The following is a 19,554-nucleotide window of genomic DNA, read 5'->3' as shown; positions in this document are numbered from 1 at the left end:
AAGCACTTGCAGCTCTCCACCCCTCCCGCTGTCCCATTGGCTTTTGCAAACTTTTCACCAGCAGAGTTCCTCCCAGTTTGGCAATAAGCAGGAGGAGGCAGAAACGAGTTATAGTCAATATTGAGTTGAGAAAAACAACATAAAAAACAACTTAACGCCTTCTGCCATGCCCCATTAAAAGATATATCAACTTTACACCCAAACCAGTATTTTATTTTATCTTATCTTGTTTTCATTTTCTTCCAATCAGTCAATCTATAAAGTCACAATAAAGAAGTCTGTCACTTATTCTGTCCCACTGTGGTCTATCTGCATGTCTGTATCATGTTCGATGTCACACAGTAAGTTCTTATGTCTTTTTCTTTTGTCTTGCTTCCCCAATAGATAAAAGGAAAAAAAAACGAAAAGAAAAAATGAAGTAATGCTTTGGATCTGCTCAATACAACTATTGGCTGGATTTGACTTTTGAATAAATACACAAATACATTAAACTGCCTACCTATATACATAAGTTATTGTATGGTAATTAGAATATTAAAATGTTGCTAATGCATTGATATTAATCCAATGAATTATTATTAATATTATCATTATTTTTGCATTCCTAAACCCCCCAATAGTATAGGAATCCATACATATTTTTCAAATAGATTATTACTTTATTCTTTATTTTAACCGAGTCCCCATTAGTTCAAGTACTGAGCAAACGTTTTGATACTGCATCATCCTTTTTATTCACATCATTTCCTTGTAAATATTCTTTATGTGAAACATGGCTGATGATAATAACAAAACAATAGCAATACAAATAATACTGTCAACAACAGCAACATAGCAATAGTTATAGGAATAATCATAATCCTCAGTTTTACATTATTCGTTATATTAGACTGATTCACTTCCGCGTCCATTTGGTCACATGACCCGGAAGCACCGTGAACATGGCGGCTCGCGGTGAGAGTCCGGAGAGCCGCGTGAGGAGGAGACGTCTCGACGGCAGGAGACAGCCGGAGACAGAGTCCTCTGACAGCGGCGGGGAACATGGAGCCGACACTGCGGGCGGAGCCTCGGACACACAAGCCGGACTCGAGTCGCTGCAGACCGGGACCTACTGGCTCAGCCGCGTCGTGCTGCTGCGCTCCGTCGCCTTTATTTACTGTAAGTGTGCGGAGCTCGTGGAACGGGAAAACCACTTTGCCCCACAAGTCACTGACACTACATGTGGAGACGCGGGCGTTGTGTGGAACATTCCTTTCAACTTATATATTGTCCTCGGATGATATTGTTTTCCTAAATGAAGTCACGTCTGTTTAAAATGACACAAGTTCACCAGTGTGGGAGCTGCACACACACACACACACCCACACACACACCCACACACACACACACACACACACACACACACACACACACACACAGACAAACACACACACACACACACACACACACACACACACACAGCCTCTCACTTTGTTGAATTCTCATAAACTGCTAAGTCATTAAGATTCTCCTTACTTGTTCAAAATAAAGAGTGATAAAGACACCATTGTAACGCTTATAATTTAAATAAAAAATGTGAGGTCAAAGTTAGTTCGTACAACACGTTCAAAACTAGAGCCCGACCGACTTATGGGTTGGCCGATAATATCGGCCGATATTAGCCTTTCTGCAGACGTATCGGTATCGGCCGATGTGTTTAGGAGCCGACTGATATCATCAAATATCTGAGAATTCAAATATTGCACAATAGCATATGTAAATCAAGTCGAATTGAAAGCCAGTGAGAAGAAGTGAGTCTTTAGCAATGATTTAAACGTGGACAGTGTATGTTCATACATTCGCCCATTCGTGTATGACAGTGACAGCGGCCATTTTGAACATTAAACAGCGGGTAAACACAGGTGTAACTAATCCCGTCGCCGGTGGTATTAGTAACACCTGTGTTTACCTGCTGTTACAAGTTCAAAATGGCCGCTGTGAGAAATGTCTGTAGTAGCTGGTACAGCTTAGTGGGTTACACCGCTGACTGAGTACAGAAAGTCGGGGTTCGATTCCAGGTCATCCCAGTTTTGGCCCTAAGGCAAGGCCCTTAATGCTACCTGCCTCGATGATTGTAAATTGCTTTGGACAAAAGCGTCTGCAAAATTAAATGAATGTAAGTTGTTGTCAGTTGTAAATCTCCATCACGCCTTGTTTTGGCTCTTTTCTTGGATAGTGGTGGCATTCAGCGTCGCCCACAACCAGAACAAGCAGCTGATTGGTGAGCACGGACTGATGCCCTGCAAGGGCTACCTCAACAGTGTGAAGCGCTACGTGGGGGGGAAGATAGGCATGGCCGCCCTGGCGTACACGCCGTCCATCCTCTGGTTCTTTGACTGGGGCGACATGGATGCCAACCTGGACGGCATCGCCCTGGTGGGAATGGCCCTGTCGGCATTTGTGCTGGTGACGGGAATGGCCAACATGGTGGTCATGGTTACGCTGTGGGTGCTTTACCATTCGCTGGTCAACGTGGGACAGCTGTGGTGAGTCCCGGAGGGCACATGCACGCACACACACACACACACACACACACACACACACACACACACACACACACACACAGGCTCACAATACAACTGAGATCATATGTAAATGAGGCCTCTTTTTTTTAAGGTGCTCTCATAAATATGTTATAGATTAACAATGTGAATTACCACCTGACTCTTCAGTGACCATTAGCTCTTTTGAGCATTTACTATCTTAAGTGCCAGACATTTATCTGAGGAGCAGGTGGAGACCAAAACAGAGCTAAAAGCAGAGTAAATATTGGACTCAGATTCTTCTCTTAGACAGAAACACAACTGCAAATTAATGCTAATAATTATGCGTCTGATGGATGGGTAAATGGGTACTATATGTTTGTCCTAGGGTCTTCAAGCAGTTTAGAATAAAGAAATCAGTTTTGTCAAATTTAGTTGATTCTTGCTGATGTTTTTTGACTCCCTTACTTCCGTGTATCAAAATGTTTATTTGTATAAGAGACTCTAAAGAATGGAGCTTTTCTTTGATTCATATTTTTCTTTGCCCATATTTTCACACATGATATCCATAATCATATGAAATGTTGCTTTAAGTGGTATAAATAAATATACATTTTCATGAGAGGCTCGACCCAAGAATAACTTTATTAATAAAAATAAAAAAGCCAATTTTATATTTCTATCTTGTGTGTTTACTATGATTATTAAGAATGCATCTTTCTCTATCTCTCTAGGTACTCCTTCGGTAAGTGAACTTCATGTCCCACACCAAATGACTCGTAGTTTACAATCTTGAAACAGAATCCAGGATGATTCTTCTCGTCAAACAGAAGAAGTGGACGGTGAAACCCACGTGGTAAAGTCCCTCAAATTAAGCTTGACTGTACACTGAGCTTTTTTGACACGTCTGATGCATTTAGAAACTTCAAGCTGACGTTTTGAAGCAGAAATTAACATATTTTTTAAAGAAGGACATGTCTATCCAGTCCTATTATTAAATCCAAGGGAAGTTGAGGTGGCCACTCGGTTTGATACCATTGGGAATTGATCCCAAAGAAGAAAAGATAAATACAAAATCACATTGGTTTTATCCTTGAAGCATAACGCATTGCACTGCACATCAATTACCTCTATGCTTATGCTTCTAAATCTCACCACCGGCCTTCTCATGATTGTTTACAGCAAGTTATTGGATTAAAACCCACTGTCACTGGCAGAATTATGGTTTATTGACATACAGTACATTACCTCCCAACTTGGTGAACACAGGCGACTGTCATGAATTCAACAATGAAGAGGGAGGACAGAGAGGAAAAAAAATAAGGAAGTATAAATAGGAGGTTAGGGCTCCGGCCCAGATTAGTGGCGAGGTCAGTGGCAGCTCTCTGACTGGTTAATGAGACTTTGTAGTCAGAGACGCCAAGCTGATGTCTGTGGTTAGGAGCTGTGGCTCCCGTTTCTCTTTTTAAAAAACATTTTTTGTTTGTTTTTCTCCCTCAGTCCCACTTTACATTTGGACCTATTATCACAATATGGCTGACAGTGCAGCTTCAAGTCTGCAGACTAAGCTCCTCCAGTCGTTCTCAAGTCTACACTACAAACCAGAATCTGGGGTGGTCGGGGGTTGTGCTGCTTGGGGCATTAGTGGCAGACACTGTTCACTCACTTGAACCTCTTTAAAGAATTCAAAGCTACAATATTGCATTTACCAACCTTACTTGAATATTATCAAATTATGTTGTATTTGTTTTTGGTCATGCTAGCGTGGTTCTAGGAATTGCAATGCTAGTGTGTGGTTCAGTCGGTCCACTTCTTTGGTCCAGACTAAAATATCTCAACAACTATTGAACAGATGTCCATGAGACCTCAATTTCCCCGTCGGGAGGAATGCATTAATCTTGGTGATTCAATGACTTTTCAGTTGATGCTGTCATCAACTAACAAGGTATACCGTTAATATTACATGATTCAGTGGAAGCAGCTTTGAGTAATCAAAATTCCAGTTCTCAACTGCTTATAAGCGTTAGCGTTGATTGAAAGAAAGCTGGACGTAGCCAGGTTCTTGTGGATCTTCCATCTTTCATCCCCTAAGTTTTCTTCTCAAGCACCACTTTTGTACCTGAGTGTAGCCTGTAGCATAAAGCATTGTTTATTCCCGAGCAGCACCTTAAAAATAGAAGAAGAACTTAACAGTTAATGTTCCAGGTTGGGAGAGCCAGCTGTTGGAGACGGGCTTTCTGGCCATTTTCCTGTGTCCGGTTTGGACTCTGTCCCAGGTCCCCCGCCACTGTCCCCCCTCCCTCATCTGCATCTGGACCTTCAGATGGCTCATTGTCCGCATCATGCTAGGAGCTGTGAGTAAAACATTTTGCAAATATATATAATGTATCCTTCAACTCACTGTGGAGCACTTGAAGGACACAACTGTCTTTTCAGAAAACACAAATGAGTGGTTAGATCATTTTTGGCGAAACCCCAAAAATGTCAAGCCAATGTTTGACAACATAGAAATATGATTGAATGCTTCATAGCTTCTGTTATCCAATATTACAAAATACTTTAAATGCTCGATAATCTTTTCCTTCATACTTTTGCAAACAGATCCCTTTCCGCTGGCTCTCCAGCTGCATCAAACTTCTTGTAGACGTTATTTAACATGTCAAACACTATTAAAAACAAATGAAAAGGAATTAACTCTGGGGCTCAACCATTCCTAAAAACCCCTGTCCTGCCAGCAGCACCTTGACTAACACATTCTCTGTGGGGAGACCCTGCACAAGCATGGATATTTCTGTCCAGGAGGAAGCAGATACTGTAAATTCAAGCAGAAAGGCGCGTTCGATATACACACACACACACACACACTCTCACACTCACACACACACACACGGACACACCTGAATATTTCCAGCATGCCAGTGTGAAGAAATTAAACCATTTATCAACAGTAATTCCCAGGGATATTCCAGTGTTTGTCCTCCTGATTTTAGACCGTTCCTCTTGGAGCTGTGCTTTGCTATAAAACCCTGCCAGTATTTGGAAATCCAACCTAAATATATGGTCGGCTAAACAACATGTCTGGTTGTTTGACAGTTTCCATGGTGAATTTCAGACCACCGACTGGGTTTTATCTGACAATCACTGCAGCTACCACAAACCCAGTGGGGTTTTTCCTATTAAGACCATGAAGAGAGCTGCGACACAGGGCAGCACCTCAGCTCTAGTCCACTCTAAAAGGGTTCGCGACTGAAAACAACTGACATGATTCCCTGATACAGTATGTGGAGTGTTCTGCTGGAAATGTCCCCTGCTTGAAGTGCACGCACTTCGTGTTACAGAATTATTGGAGCTGAATATTGAAGTAAATTGGCCCGTGACATAATAAAAAACATAGTCAAATAAGTTATCAGGAATATTCATCCAATTTTGAAAACAGAATATTAGTAAACGTATTAAGGCACTTACTGTGCCGGGTGATTCTGTGTAATTACAACCTTAGACATTAAAAGTTACTAGAAATATTTTGGTTATTTCTCTATTTGCTTTTTAATTATGCTCCCTCAACTGATACACAGAAAAATCCATCTGCAACTAACTGAATAATTGTTTCATTGCTAAGTCACGATCAAGCAAAAACAAGTCTGGTGCTTCCAGCTTCTTCTGTGATAATCCTTGAGTTCTTTGTTTTTGTGTTGGTCCGTATCCTCCGAGGACATTAGCACAATGTCGTGGTGTTGTCCTGTCTGACCGCGTTCAAACAATTTCAATGTTACAAACATACCTGAATACAGTTCGCCTACGGTACAATGGGAGCATCTGATTAGATTTTGGTGATGATCCAGACCTGGGATTTTCACAATGAGATTCTCATTTTTATGTAATTTATAACAATGCTGCATTTAAGCGCTGGCAAGAATGTTAGACATCCAGAACTTAAAAGTTGATTTCCAAACAGAATTCACATGCTATTTTGTCAGGAAATCACATCCAGATGCTGAACAATAAACAAAGGAAACAAACTGTCACATAGGCTTTCACTTGGTAAATGGAAGAAGTATTATGAATTGGCTAAGTTCTGAGCTCTACTAAGATTCTTTTTGTTTTTGTCAAATGCTTAAGTGGCATATGTACTGAGCATCATTAGAGTTTACATGAGATTATGGTGACATAGCTCTTATTGTTTGATAGGGCAGTGTTGGAGCAGAGCAAAGACTCCACCAGCACTGAGTAAAGTCCAGCCCCTGGCGCGGTCCCTCAGTTCGATGTTTGATCCGCCCTGGTCACCTCCGTTTATCTGTCTGACAGCCTGCGGTTCACCATGGCTCTGTGGCCACGACACAGTTCCTGCCTGTGAAGACAAGGCAGCTTGGCGCGCATTTCAAAGGACAAATCTGTCATAGGAAATGAGGTGGTAAGGGGGAGGTGTACGAGTCCAGCCATCTTTGAGATTAAAAATCTTTTTTTCAAGAGTGTCCTGGCAAAGACATGCAGCAGCACTGTTGCAGACAAATACAAAAACATATAACAATTTAAACAGAGAAACAACATTAATCAACACTCAAAGCATCTACAGCCATAAGTGCCTGCTTCCAAATCATTCAAGATCACTTTAAATGTTTCCAATGAGACCAGATCTTGGAGCTTTAGGTCCTTTTGTAAGTTAGTCCAAGTCACCGGAGCAGCGTACTTAAATGCCCTTTTCCGCAGATTAAAACTGACTTTGGGGACAGTTGGTAGTCCTGGGAGCGCAAGCAATAGTTTCCCATACCGGTTGACAGTGAGGACTTACGTACTTGGAATGTGCTGTTATGATTTAATATGATTGCTACTCATGTTGCATCTTCCCTCTTTATGTTTAACTAGCTGTTGCTGTAGTGGGGAGTAAATGTCCATACTTTTGTGGCCTCCAACAACAGAACTTCTGCTAAGACGCACATTATGATCACTTTCACTCAAGTGTGTCGACATATAAATATCTGCTTAATAATACACTAATTGCTGTTATTTGTGTCCCGATATAATATCTGGATATACACATTGTGGTGGGACAATAAAATGCTCAGATGGCTTTTTAAATTGGTGCTGCAGCAGCTTGTTTGCTTTAGCAGCTGACTGCGAGAGGGTTAATCAGGCGACACCACAACTGATTTGATATTAATGCCTCATAAACAATGAATACTCTTGACTACAATTGGTCATGTTCACATGAGCGCAGCACAAAAAAGCTGCCCTTTTTCCTGCTGATTTGATTTGCAGCCTTCCAGCCCCTATTCCTCATTTGACAAATCAGTTGTGCTGAGGTTACTGACGACATCAGTTCAGTCACAGCCCTCTAAGGGCGAATGGTGTGATCTCGCCATTTGATGACTAGTCAGAGCGATAAATTCCAGAGGATTTGTTCATGTGTCTCAGTATTTCACCATCTGTCCATGTCACTATGGTTTGCCATCATTTTCAAGGGTGTTGGCTTCTCTCCCAAGTTCAAATTTGCCCTGCATCTTCCGATGGCTCATTCTCATTAGCTCTTTCCAGCAAGACCCAAACAAAATATTAATGATGACGTCTTTTTTTTTTTTTCTTAACCTGTACTACCTCAGCTGGGAAGAGACCTCGGGGTAGACCCAGGACTAGGTGGAGAGATTATATCTCCACACTGGCCTGGGAACGCCTCGGGATCCCCCAGTCAGACCTGGTTAATGTGGCCCGGGAAAGGGAAGTTTGGGGCCCCCTACTGAAGCTGCTGCCCCCGCGACCCGACCACGGATAAGCGGTTGAAGATGAGATGAGATGAGATGTACTACCTCATTTACATGGACCGATCACTGATCTTTACAAGATAGCCGTTTACTGTTTAAATACCATTTGCCGCACCAGGAGCAAAAAAAAAAACCCTGCCTATATAAAACATTTAAACAAAATGTTAAAATATTATCTGAATCTTCGTTCATCATGGGTCCAGAATTTGTTTAATGTTATTTTAACTTGGCACCGTTGCCCTTACACGGTCATAAATGGAAAACCACACCTGACAACAGCTGCACTATTTTGTTTGCATGTACGCTTATAACTTGTAATTTGTCCATGTTAGTTTCTACACTGCTAACCACATGAACGAATTGGTATTAATTTTTATGTTTTTGTGGTGTCTGTCTCTCTGGCCGTTCTTCTCACGATCTCATGAACACAACAAGGCTTTGAGAGAATCCCTTCAGATTTGGCAAAAATGTTTTTTATCTACTAATTTGTTATGTTAATAGCAGAAGTCATAATACTATTTACTGTACCATACGATAACACTAATGCTAGTTTGAACATGAGACTTGTCTCTGTGTGAGAGGCAGGCTAAGTAGGGAGAGCGTTTGGATTTTTTTCACTTTCACTTTTTTTTTTTGCCAATTTGCGTCTGTATTTTGAAACTTATTCCTCTGAAACACTTCAAAACCTCTTATTATCCAATAACCCTTAACTCCCCTTCTTGGTATCTTTCCCTCTCTATTTTGAAGCGCAAAAAATGAACTTGGCTCCCTAAACTTTGTGCCTGCTTTATGAAATGGTCCAAATGAATAAGAGTATAGAGTATATATAAAGTATAAATAGAAAGTTCTCTCTCTTTGCACTATGTTTGATTAAATGCTGAGGCACATGTTTAAAGAGTAGCACACATTATATGTCGCTGAGTTAATTGTCACATTCAAAGTGTAAAATATGCAGTAAATTCAGTGCCAGGCCGGAAAATGGGAACCATGGCTTTCTAGTGTTATTAGAATGTGTTGTCAGCTGTGTCTTTAGAGAAGGACACCAAACTGTCCATTTACTTTACATGCTTTATCCATCAGGTATGTTTATTTGGCTTCTTTTTGTGAGAAATATATGCAGAAAAAAAATCCATAACCTTATTTCTCAAAGTACTGAACCCAGGAACACTTATATAAATGACGCCCTGGTGGTGCTGCTATGGTTCCTGTTGCTTTCTTTTTTTAAAGCCCTCTTTTCACTGTTGGGATCCAGGGTAAACCTTTGCATGCCAATCCCTCGCACTCGAAATGATGGGGTTTACCTCATGTCACATGCATTTTCGTCAAAGTCTTGGTGTACCTGGGAAAAGGACTTGTGGTCTTTCTTTAACCTCAGCTGTTTGTGAAAAACGTTTAAAAAAAAAAGGTTGTATAACATGCCAAATTGTCATGGTATTTTTTTTGGTGATGAAATTGATGGTGAAATCACCAGTTTTCTAGTTTATTTCATTTAAACGAGTAGAAAGGTGCCCACAAATTACAACTTACATTTATATCATACATTTTTTCATACACAAGTTATTTAAGTTTTGAGAGATAATTGTGTAGAGGCTGTATATGCCTCAACTCTCAGTTTAATCTAAGTGGTGTTCATCAAGAAAAGCCTGTTGAATTCACAAATCATTTCCCCAGCACCCTGGACACACTCGTTTATATCAGGGGTCTGAATATCAGGTTGGAATTGATGACATTTCAGGGTTCTCGTGATTGAATTGGATTATCCGCAACATCTTCTGCCGCCGCAGCATCTCAACGGCCAGCAGCCAATAATCGGCATGAAATGTCCTGGTTTTTCAAAATCTGGTTAGGGAGGTTAGCGGCAGATTTATTCCACATTCCATGCCAACCACATGACGGGCTGAAGTGTCAGTATTGACATTCTCGTGTCTTGGATGTTCCTGGGTTAAAAACAGGCACAGGGCTGTGGACACATTACTTTTAATTCTTGTATTTTTCTGGTATTTAAATTTTTCTTTTCCATAAAGAGAACACACACTCGGACATAAGTATTTCATTTATCTTTTTGTGCATTCACTTTCAATCTGCTTGTATAAACATTATAGTTGTATCACTCGATCCTAATTCTATCTATCTTCCTGTGGATTTTTTATTTTATTGTTAGGGTTTAATGCTCCTGTCCAGTTGGCAACAGCCTGCATAGTTAGATTTATTAGTGATCATCGGCGCTTACGTGTTAGAGAGAGACAGAGCCACACATCTGTTAGCTGTTACTGAGAGCGCTGAAGGTCAGAAAAGCTAATGATGTGTTCAGACGGCAAGCTAATTGGATTTGTTCTTCCACATTTGATACTGAAAGTGTGTCTCTACACTTTGTAATGTGCTTTGTAACATGCTCATCTCAGCACAGCTGTGCAGTCTGACAACTACACGCACACACACAAAGATAATGATGACCCAATCTGATACTTTAATTATTATTATCTACAACCTTATCTTTGTTGCCTGTTTTTATTCTTGCAGAAAACTCATTCAACATTGTTCACGAGTGAACAAAGAGGTGTCTTAATGTGTCTGCTGTTTATTGCACAGCAACAAGTTAGCATTTGTTTTGAGCTGCAACAATTAATCCATTAGGGCAATTGAAAGAAAAGAAATCGGCAACTGCTTTGACAATCAGTTAGCATGTGATTGAAAGGACTGCAGTATGTAGTCTGATTTTCTAACGGACTGTTGATGGTTGCTTATTTTTACATGATTCGTAGGACAAATGGTTGCTGCTGTAATGTCTAAAGGTAGTGCCTGCATTCAAAGATGTGTATATGTTTTCTGTTGTCTTTTCCAGGGTCTCATTAAAATCAGAGGGGACAAATGCTGGGGAGACCTCACCTGCATGGACTACCACTACGAGGTGCGTGCGTCTTATGTCTGTGTGTCTATGTGAATCTTTCCACTTATGGGTTTCTCTTCTCCCTGTCATGCTATTGAGGTAACATGTTACAGTGCATAGTCACACTGATGAGACCAAACAGTCAAGTTTTTAGCCTACAAATCCAAAATGATGAGCTTAAAGTCACTAATAAACTCCGTTGACCCAGTTAGGCCATAATTTTCTGTGTCTGTCACTGTGAGCGGCACTATTCACATATTGAGACAGACGAATAATGATTAATGCTTTGTCTGTGCAAAACATTTGGTACGTGAATCTTCTTTCTTGGGAAAAACCTTCTAGTGCACAAGAAATTATGTTGTTTTTCCAGATGCAACTAAAGTGAAGGGCAAGTGTGTTGGTGATCATACACCGTCACAAAGAAAAGTAAAGAAGAGAGACTCAGGTTTTCTCAACATAATATCCCGAAGCTGTTTGCTGACTTCTGGGAAGAGCCGCCGCGCCACATCAATGAACTCTTGAGAAGCAGAGATTTCAGCAAAGCTTCCAAATCACAGGTTCACATGACACTTGTTGCAGTACTGTATTATTGTAGTTTATTCCTGAGGCTGCGTAACCAGCAAAAATAAAGACAAATTCTCTGAAATACTGGTTTCTAAATTTCCCAAAGGCCCGCTTTCCTTCACATTCTGAACATCCGACACTGATCCAGATATGCGAAAACCTTGCTTTGCCTGCTTACTCATGACAAGACAGCAATGAACTCCCATCAGCCTAACCACACCGGGGCAGCACATTACAGTAACCGCTGTGGAGGGGTTTCAATAAATCAGCCTCTTGCACAGAGCGTGAGGTTGTGCAAATCCAGTGTTTGTTTTTCCCCTGTGGGCCGCTCAACTGCTCTGACCCAAACTGCTCTGTGTTGGCCAGCCGCAGAGGGAGGAGGGCCATCATCCGTAATTAACACAGACAGGAATACACCGCCTCCTATGGAACTGGATGACAGGCACTGACACACATCAAGAATAAAATATAGATAATCTAACAGTCGGAAATATAATGGGAATGCCTTACACACTGTAATACACTGGCTCCTGTTGGACTGGATAGCTGTTGAAGTTTGGGAATATAATGGTTGGGATATATGGAGGTAAATGAGGAATAATATACCTTGAATATGAATTGAAGGTCTTAGCACTTCCATTTTGGTCGGAAAAATATGTTCAACATGGGCCACAGTTAAGAATTTATGAGACCTGCTGTGTTGAGAGTCTGAAGAAAGATAACGCTATGAATACGCTGAATTAAAGGGTTTCATAATAAAAGGCATCCTTGTAGAATCCAATACACGCAGGCTAATGTCAAATGTTCCCAACCGATTTTGTCCTGTGACGTTACTGTGTTCACAGACTTCATGATTCTTCTCTACTGTGCGACTGTTTCACGACATTTCCCGTTTCGTTTTTCCTGGAGTTAGCTGCTGAGCCACAGGGACGGAAGCAAGAAGGTCTCATTGACATATTTTTTTGTTAAATAAGCTCCATATCTCATATCCAACATATTTTAATGTGGAGAGGTGCCCTTCTAAAGTTTCTGAGAGAGTCCCGTCCATTTAACCGCTCTCAGGAGGTCTAAGTCAGAGCTCGTGGGGGTCAGTCATCGTGCTTCTGGTCTGCTGCTCCTCTTGCACCGAGAATTCAAGCTATACGCTGCAGGACAACTCAAAGGCTTGCCACCTCCACGGGCAGGGCCAAGCCTTAGGGAGGGGTGTGAGGAGAGGACCGGTTTGCTTTCGATTGAGCACTAGCTTGGTCTCCAGTACTGGCATATTGTTTCGTTTTTTTATTAAATCTGAATTCAACTTTGAAATGGGACACATACGTGGTGACAGCTTTTTTGTCCTGTTTAATATGTAATTGAATGGAGTGTATCAGAAACCGTGCTGCCACCCGACAAACTGTACTTAATGAACTGTTTTCCATGCTGGGTCGGTTGACCTGCTCCAATATCAACTGTCAACGGCGTTATGGGTTGCGCACGCACGCACACACACACACACACACAGAAAGCCTCTGGCGCCAGGTGAGGCCATGTTAACCCCCTCTGACACACTGCTGCCTTTCATACCTGCAGAGAAACTGCAGATCACCTGACTGCTCTCAGGGGGCTGAGTAGGTGTGTTTCGGCAGTTGGCGTTCTGTTTGCTTTGGTTTGTTTGTTGTAACGCAGCTAATTTGCAGGCCAGGTGGGGTTGTTTGGTTGTCTGAGGTTGCAGGCTCATTGCCATTGGATTTCCAGGGGTGATTTGGTTAGCTATAGGTCATTCACCCACCTGCGTTTTTTCCTTCTTCCATTCCATAAAAATAATGAGACTACAGATTGGCGTGCCAACAGGCTCTTCCTTTTTTTTATCTCACCTATTTCTGTGCTATATTTATTTTCCACCACCTCACCTGATGCTGTTTGCACGTTCAGCCATTACATGGTTTGCGTGCCACATACACACTTAAACATACACACATACAAACACTGCACAGCTCTGTATAGAACCTGTGTGTGTGTGTGTGGGGGGGGGGGGGGGGGGGGGGGGGGGGGGTTGCTTGCTTTCATTTAAATAAAGTTACTTCTTTATTTACACATGGAAGGTGTGGCATCATAAATTGCTCTCCGCCCTGGGCTGAGACAAGAGTTTAGTGCCAAAGCAAAGCAGAGGAAACATTCAACCTGAGCAGCAGAAACTATGCTTTGCTAAAAGTGCTAGAATAGAGGAGAGACTGGACATAATTACATTATTCATTTTGCTGACGTTTTTGTCCAAAGTGACTTAAAATCATTGAGGCAGGTAGCATTAAGGGCCTTGCCTAAGGGCCCATAATCTAACTTGATACGATATAGTTTTTCTCTGTGCAGAAAATCTGGAAAAACCCATTCATTAAATTTCTTGAATTCCTCTAGCACATGTCCTGCAACATAACACTGACTTCAAAAGATTCAGCTCCACCCGTTTTCCTCCTCAACCTCTGCCCCTGTACTTCTTTCCAGACCCAGCCAGTTCCCAACCCCATGTCCTACTACATGCACCACTCCCCATGGTGGGTCCATCGCTTCGAGACACTGTCCAACCACTTCATCGAGCTCGTCGTCCCCCTCTTCGCCTTCCTGGGCAGGCGGATGTGCATGGTCAACGGAGCAATCCAGATCCTGTTCCAGGTAATGCCATTCACCGACCCACAAGATTTATTATTCAAAAACTCAGTGTCATTCTAACTCAGTCAAAACAGCAATGTGCGAATAGCTGGAGTTTAATATCATTCTGTATAGTAAAGAGCCCTTTATCGTGTACTTTTTAGTTTGGTCCATGTGTCATCTGCTAACATGGAGGAGGCGGGGTTTACGACCTATGCTGCAGCCAACCTCCAGACGGCGATAAAGATGATTTGGCTTCACTTTTGGGAGCCGTGATGTTGTCCATCTTTATATTCAGTCTTTGCACATTACTCATGATTCCTGAGGATGCCTTGTCATACTGAAATAAATCAACACCCTCATTCCACTACTTATTATGTAGGTTCCTCACTCTACTAACTGTACCAACTGTGTGTCTTCTCTCATTGCTTCAGGTGGTACTGATAGTGAGTGGGAACCTCAGTTTCCTCAACTGGCTCACCATCGTTCCCAGTCTGGCCTGTTTTGACGACGCATCCCTCGGCTTCTTGTTTCGCTCTGGAGGCGGAGCCAAGAAGGCTGTGCTGGAGATACAGAATGAGGAGGCAGCTGGACGTACCTCCAACCCCACCAAAGGTATTTCAATTACAGATATAACATTGGTATTACTTTCAATAGTCTGAGTAGGTAGAGGATCCAGTCATGTTGGAGAGGGAATTATGGGAAGAAAAGGGATTAGCACTTGGACAGTTGAGTAGCTGGGAAAAGTATGACATATAGTTTATTGGAATTTAATGTGATGTAGTTTACATCTTTTACAGTACAGGCTGTTTAAAATGTCGTAAAAGAGTGAGAGTGGCCCCTCAGTAATTGGTCTCATTGGACCCATTAATGTCTTTAATTTGTTGGAGGATGCTGAGTATAAAATAGGCTTGTACCTTTTTAGTGTGAGCATGTTTTAATCATTTGAACAGACCCAGAAAGTCTGTCTCTGTGTAAAAAGTTTGAAGTGGACTGTGCTTGATGTCTTTACCATGCACGGGAGAAGCAGGCAGGCACAGGTAGGACGGAACTGACGCAGACTCGGCCTGCGTTTGTCAATACCAGCCGCCCCATGATCTAACAGGCCCAACTTTCCACTGAGGAAGTGTTATAGTGGTCACACACACACACACACACACACACACACACACACACACACACACACACACACACACACACACACACACACACACACACACAGAGCTTTATTTTAACGATCTTAGTGCATGGTTTAAAGTGCATGGCGTACGTGCATTTAGTCCGTGTCCAAATCTACTTTTCTAGTTTAAGGGCGGACAAAAATGCCGCTGTGCCTGATGCATGTTTCAAAAGGGTCGTGCGTAGTCTCTAGATTAATAATTGCTGTGAATAGACCAATCAGAATCCCATCTTCCATTCACTTTGCTACTTAGTGGATTGCTATTATATTGTCAGATTTACCAGGATGTAAGATCACCTCTCTTCAGAGGAAGCAGATCTGATCATGTGAGAGTGAAAGTGTTTGTGCTGATCATTTGTGTTACAGAGTATACGCACATTTTGCACCTATTTATGTAAGCACAATAGTAATATCTTGATAATGTGCCCCTAAAATGACAGTGAAATACTGCAGACTGTTAGTTAGTGAGTTAGTTTGTTGCTTCCCACTTTCTCAAGATTACAATGCACCAACAATGTGTCTGACCACACCTCAACCATAGACTGTATATATAAATGGACGTAGTCACCGGGTTCGGATAATGAAGCCAATCTGGAAGTGCCTGAAGCCTGTATTCTCTGGAATCACCAGCAAAGGGCGACTCACTGGTTGCAATAAGAAGTCAGTTTCTACAGAAGTCTGTGAGAAAATGACTCAGCTCTCTTGATCTATAATGTCAGTTAACATTTTCCTGAGGAGTATATGGCCTCAATCTCTAGATCTTATGATGTTCATTTAGTAAATGATGGTCCCATTTAGAGTCAAATAGATGATAAAGTACTGTATACATTGGAGTGCGGACACGGCATGATTGACAGCTCCAATCAGGATGCATGTAGGTGGGCACACAGTGAATGAGCTCGCAGTCTGACCCGCCCCCCACTCCTACACCCGGTTGAAGAAAAATAAGATGGCGCTGGTCAAAATGTGAAACTAAAGGCTTCAAAACGGAAGTTCACATACTGCTTGCCACTTGACCTCAACACACCCATGGGTGCTCAGATGAGCCAAACTGCATTTGCTATTTTAAAAAGTGAATACTGAAGGGGACATTATTAGTAGCACTAACACTAGCAACCAGTATACCTTGATTCAAACTCCAATTACATTTTTCCATTGAGCCCCTCAGTTTCATTTCGAAATCCAAGAATATACAGCTCCGCTGTGAGATGAGTTGTTTCTCTAAAAGACAACAGAATTTAGCAGGTAAAACTTGCTGCTGTAGCAGCCTCCTTAATGCTGAAAGGGAGCATTGCCATGCTTCCCTGCAATTTTCTCAAATTTGTCCTAAGAGCATCGTAGATAATGTGTGTAATGGATGGAAAGACAGTCTGGAGCTGATCTGTAAAAACACAAACAAACCCAAAAAGTGTGTCCAATGTCCCTCCGGTCAGAATATTAAGATGTAATGGAGCCTGATGAAGCAAATTTTCCCTGCTGTTTTTCATTCTGCGTGGCTTCTCTCTCAGGCATGTTGATTCGACGGGTGGTGAACATTTGTTTGGGCATCCTGATTGGCTGCCTGAGCGTCCCAGTGGTGATGAACCTGTTGAGCTCCAGGCAGGTGATGAACACGTCCTTTGACCCACTGCGCATCGTCAACACCTACGGGGCCTTTGGCAGGTACAGTCAGGGATCACTGGGGTCGCAATCGCTTTCTTGAAGCAGTTGAAAGCAGTTGTGTGAATGACCAAAAATACCTTGTCTGAAGTCATTGGTGCAAGTTTTGTTTATTATAATATTATAATATAATATAATAATTAGAATTTAGAAAAATGTTCACAGTTATTTATTTTCTTACAGTTTTAATAACTATTTAGTCTTGTTTTCCAAACCCTTTGTACCCACTATAATCTACCCACTCCCAGCATCACAAAGGAACGTACCGAGGTGATTTTCCAGGGCACCCTGAGTCCTGATCCCAAGGACCCGGATGCGGTTTGGGAGGAATACCAGTTCCTGTGTAAGCCAGGGGACGTTTATCGCCGACCATGTCTCCTATCACCGTATCATTACCGACTGGACTGGCTCATGTGGTTTGCTGCCTTCCAGGCACGTACACCTTAACTTTGTGTGTGTGTGTGGGGGGGGGGGGGGGGGGTAAAGACCAAACGTGTTACTAGCATGTTAGCATTTGATATTTGCAGTTCAGAATGTAATAAATTCAAGTATTTCCACCTGAATTTAATCGTATTAGTGGAACAGCTTCAGCATGCTGCCTCAAGTGTTCACCCACTGTGTGTAGACACTAAGGAGCTGTAGTTCCATGTGCTTACTCATCTCATCTCATCTCAGTATGACACTGAGTATAGTCTGTCTCTATTTCAGCCTCCATCTGTTCATCTTTTCAGCTCTTTGTGTGCGTGTTTCTGTTCACTGTATGTAGGTCTGTTTGCCTTGTCATACCTCTCCCTCTTTCCAATCGTGCTTCTCTCTTTGTGCAGACCTATGAGCAGAGTGAGTGGGTGATTCACATAGCAGGACGTCTGCTCTCCAACGACAGCACCCTCCTCTCCCTACTCGACCACAACCCCTTCCAAGACAGAGACCCCCCCAGGTGACCACAGAGAGCGCAGCAATGTTCAGAGCACACACTTTCCACCTTGTGATCTCTATCCTCTGCTTTGATCTCAGGGCTTTTATCAGCATGAAGCATTTTCTGTTGCAGCCTCGACACTTCCTACTTTAAAACGCTCTTATCGTGAAGAATACCCCCCTAACTCCGCTGTTGTTTCCTGAAATAACACATAATTTATCTCTTACTGCTCAGTCTGTCAGTGAAGTAGAAGGCATGGATCAATCAAATTATTAATTAATAAATTATTGTCTGTCCTGTAGCGCCCTCTAGTGAAGCAAAGAGAAAGTATTGTCTTTCTCTTAACCAAAACCTTGGCAGATTTGACTTTTAACACATAGAGGAACATTTTGAAACATGTGATTTACCCCTACTGATTTTTTTGTGCAAGCCCAAGGTTTACTGGTATTTATTGCTGCCAAAAGGTTGAGCAGGTTCAGCAGACACTGTCACTATGGTATAACTATACATGCCGATATGAAAAGTGACAGATTAAGTATGTTTTCTCATTGTGTATCCTCCTCCCTATAAGGTGGGTGCGAGGGGAACATTTCAGGTACAAGTTCACCCAGCCAGGCAGCGACAGCGCAGCGCAGGGGAAGTGGTGGCTGAGGAGACGCATCGGAGCCTACTTCCCTCCACTGGACCTGGAAGGACTCAGGGGCTACTTCCAGTCCAGGAACTGGCCACACCCACATATACCACCATACAGGAGTTAAAGACACAACCTATCCCAACGGCACCTTAAAGGGAATCCGAGGACGACACCAGCTGGTGTCTGAAAGAGGTCAGTTTCAGCACAACTCTGCTGGAGATCAATAACTGTTACCAGGGAAAATCCAAGGACGATTTTTGAGTTTGTCATTGAGAACTGCTCAATAAAATGTTTTCTGAAATTAAAACATCCTGACATTTCCCCCCTCAAACAACGTGATGATTTTTTAAGATTGAATCTAGTGATCATTATTAATATAATCATGACTGTCAGTTACGTGATAATCAAAGAGTAGATGGCGCTGGAATTTGATATCTGGGATTTGACTGTTGTCAGAACGAGCACAGGCAGGCGACTGAATCAGGTGGATTAAAAAAAATAAATAAACTGAGTTAAACTGGTTAACCCTAACCCAAGATGAAAAAAGTGGAAAGCCGGACTGTTGAATAGAGATATTTTCCCCCGTATTTACTAAATGATGCCTGTAAATATTGACCCCGTTTATTATTCTGTTTAAAGCTGCAAAGTGTAAGGAGAAAGGACATATGGGACATATGAACAGCCTCAGCAACAGATTTATCACGGCTGAATTAATACTGCATCACTGGCCTGTGAAATCACTTTTTTTTAGCCTCACATACAGCCCTCCTCTTACAAGATTAATAAATGCCTGCTCCAGATCCAAATAGGTCTC

At 42.1% G+C, this 19,554-nt stretch overlaps 1 protein-coding gene across 1 annotated transcript; it reads left to right on the top strand.

Moving 5' to 3' along the window:
- The first annotated feature begins 906 nt into the window (after positions 1-906).
- Positions 907-19,546, top strand: lmf1 (lipase maturation factor 1). Its single transcript, XM_035613580.2, has 11 exons — positions 907-1,158; positions 2,216-2,525; positions 3,257-3,267; positions 4,728-4,876; positions 11,121-11,186; positions 14,208-14,375; positions 14,786-14,966; positions 17,040-17,193; positions 17,439-17,622; positions 18,015-18,127; positions 18,678-19,546. Exons 1-11 carry the CDS (start codon positions 942-944, stop codon positions 18,862-18,864), a joined length of 1,740 nt encoding a protein of 579 aa, XP_035469473.1. The 5' UTR covers positions 907-941; the 3' UTR covers positions 18,865-19,546.
- Positions 19,547-19,554: the final 8 nt, after the last annotated feature.

This window comes from Scophthalmus maximus, chromosome 16 (assembly GCF_022379125.1).
Source record: "Scophthalmus maximus strain ysfricsl-2021 chromosome 16, ASM2237912v1, whole genome shotgun sequence".
NCBI classification, from domain to species: domain Eukaryota; kingdom Metazoa; phylum Chordata; class Actinopteri; order Pleuronectiformes; family Scophthalmidae; genus Scophthalmus; species Scophthalmus maximus.
Note: the sequence above shows the minus strand (reverse complement) of the source record. Positions and strands in the feature narration are given on the sequence as shown.

Bases quoted from the DNA above. Each gene is read 5' to 3' on its own strand.
- lmf1 (XM_035613580.2), top strand. From the start codon at position 942: ATGGCGGCTCGCGGTGAGAGTCCGGAGAGCCGCGTGAGGAGGAGACGT. The intron at 17,194-17,438 runs GTACAGTCAGGG...ACCCACTCCCAG, and splicing joins ACCTACGGGGCCTTTGGCAG to CATCACAAAGGAACGTACCG. The intron at 18,128-18,677 runs GTGACCACAGAG...CCTCCCTATAAG, and splicing joins CAAGACAGAGACCCCCCCAG to GTGGGTGCGAGGGGAACATT.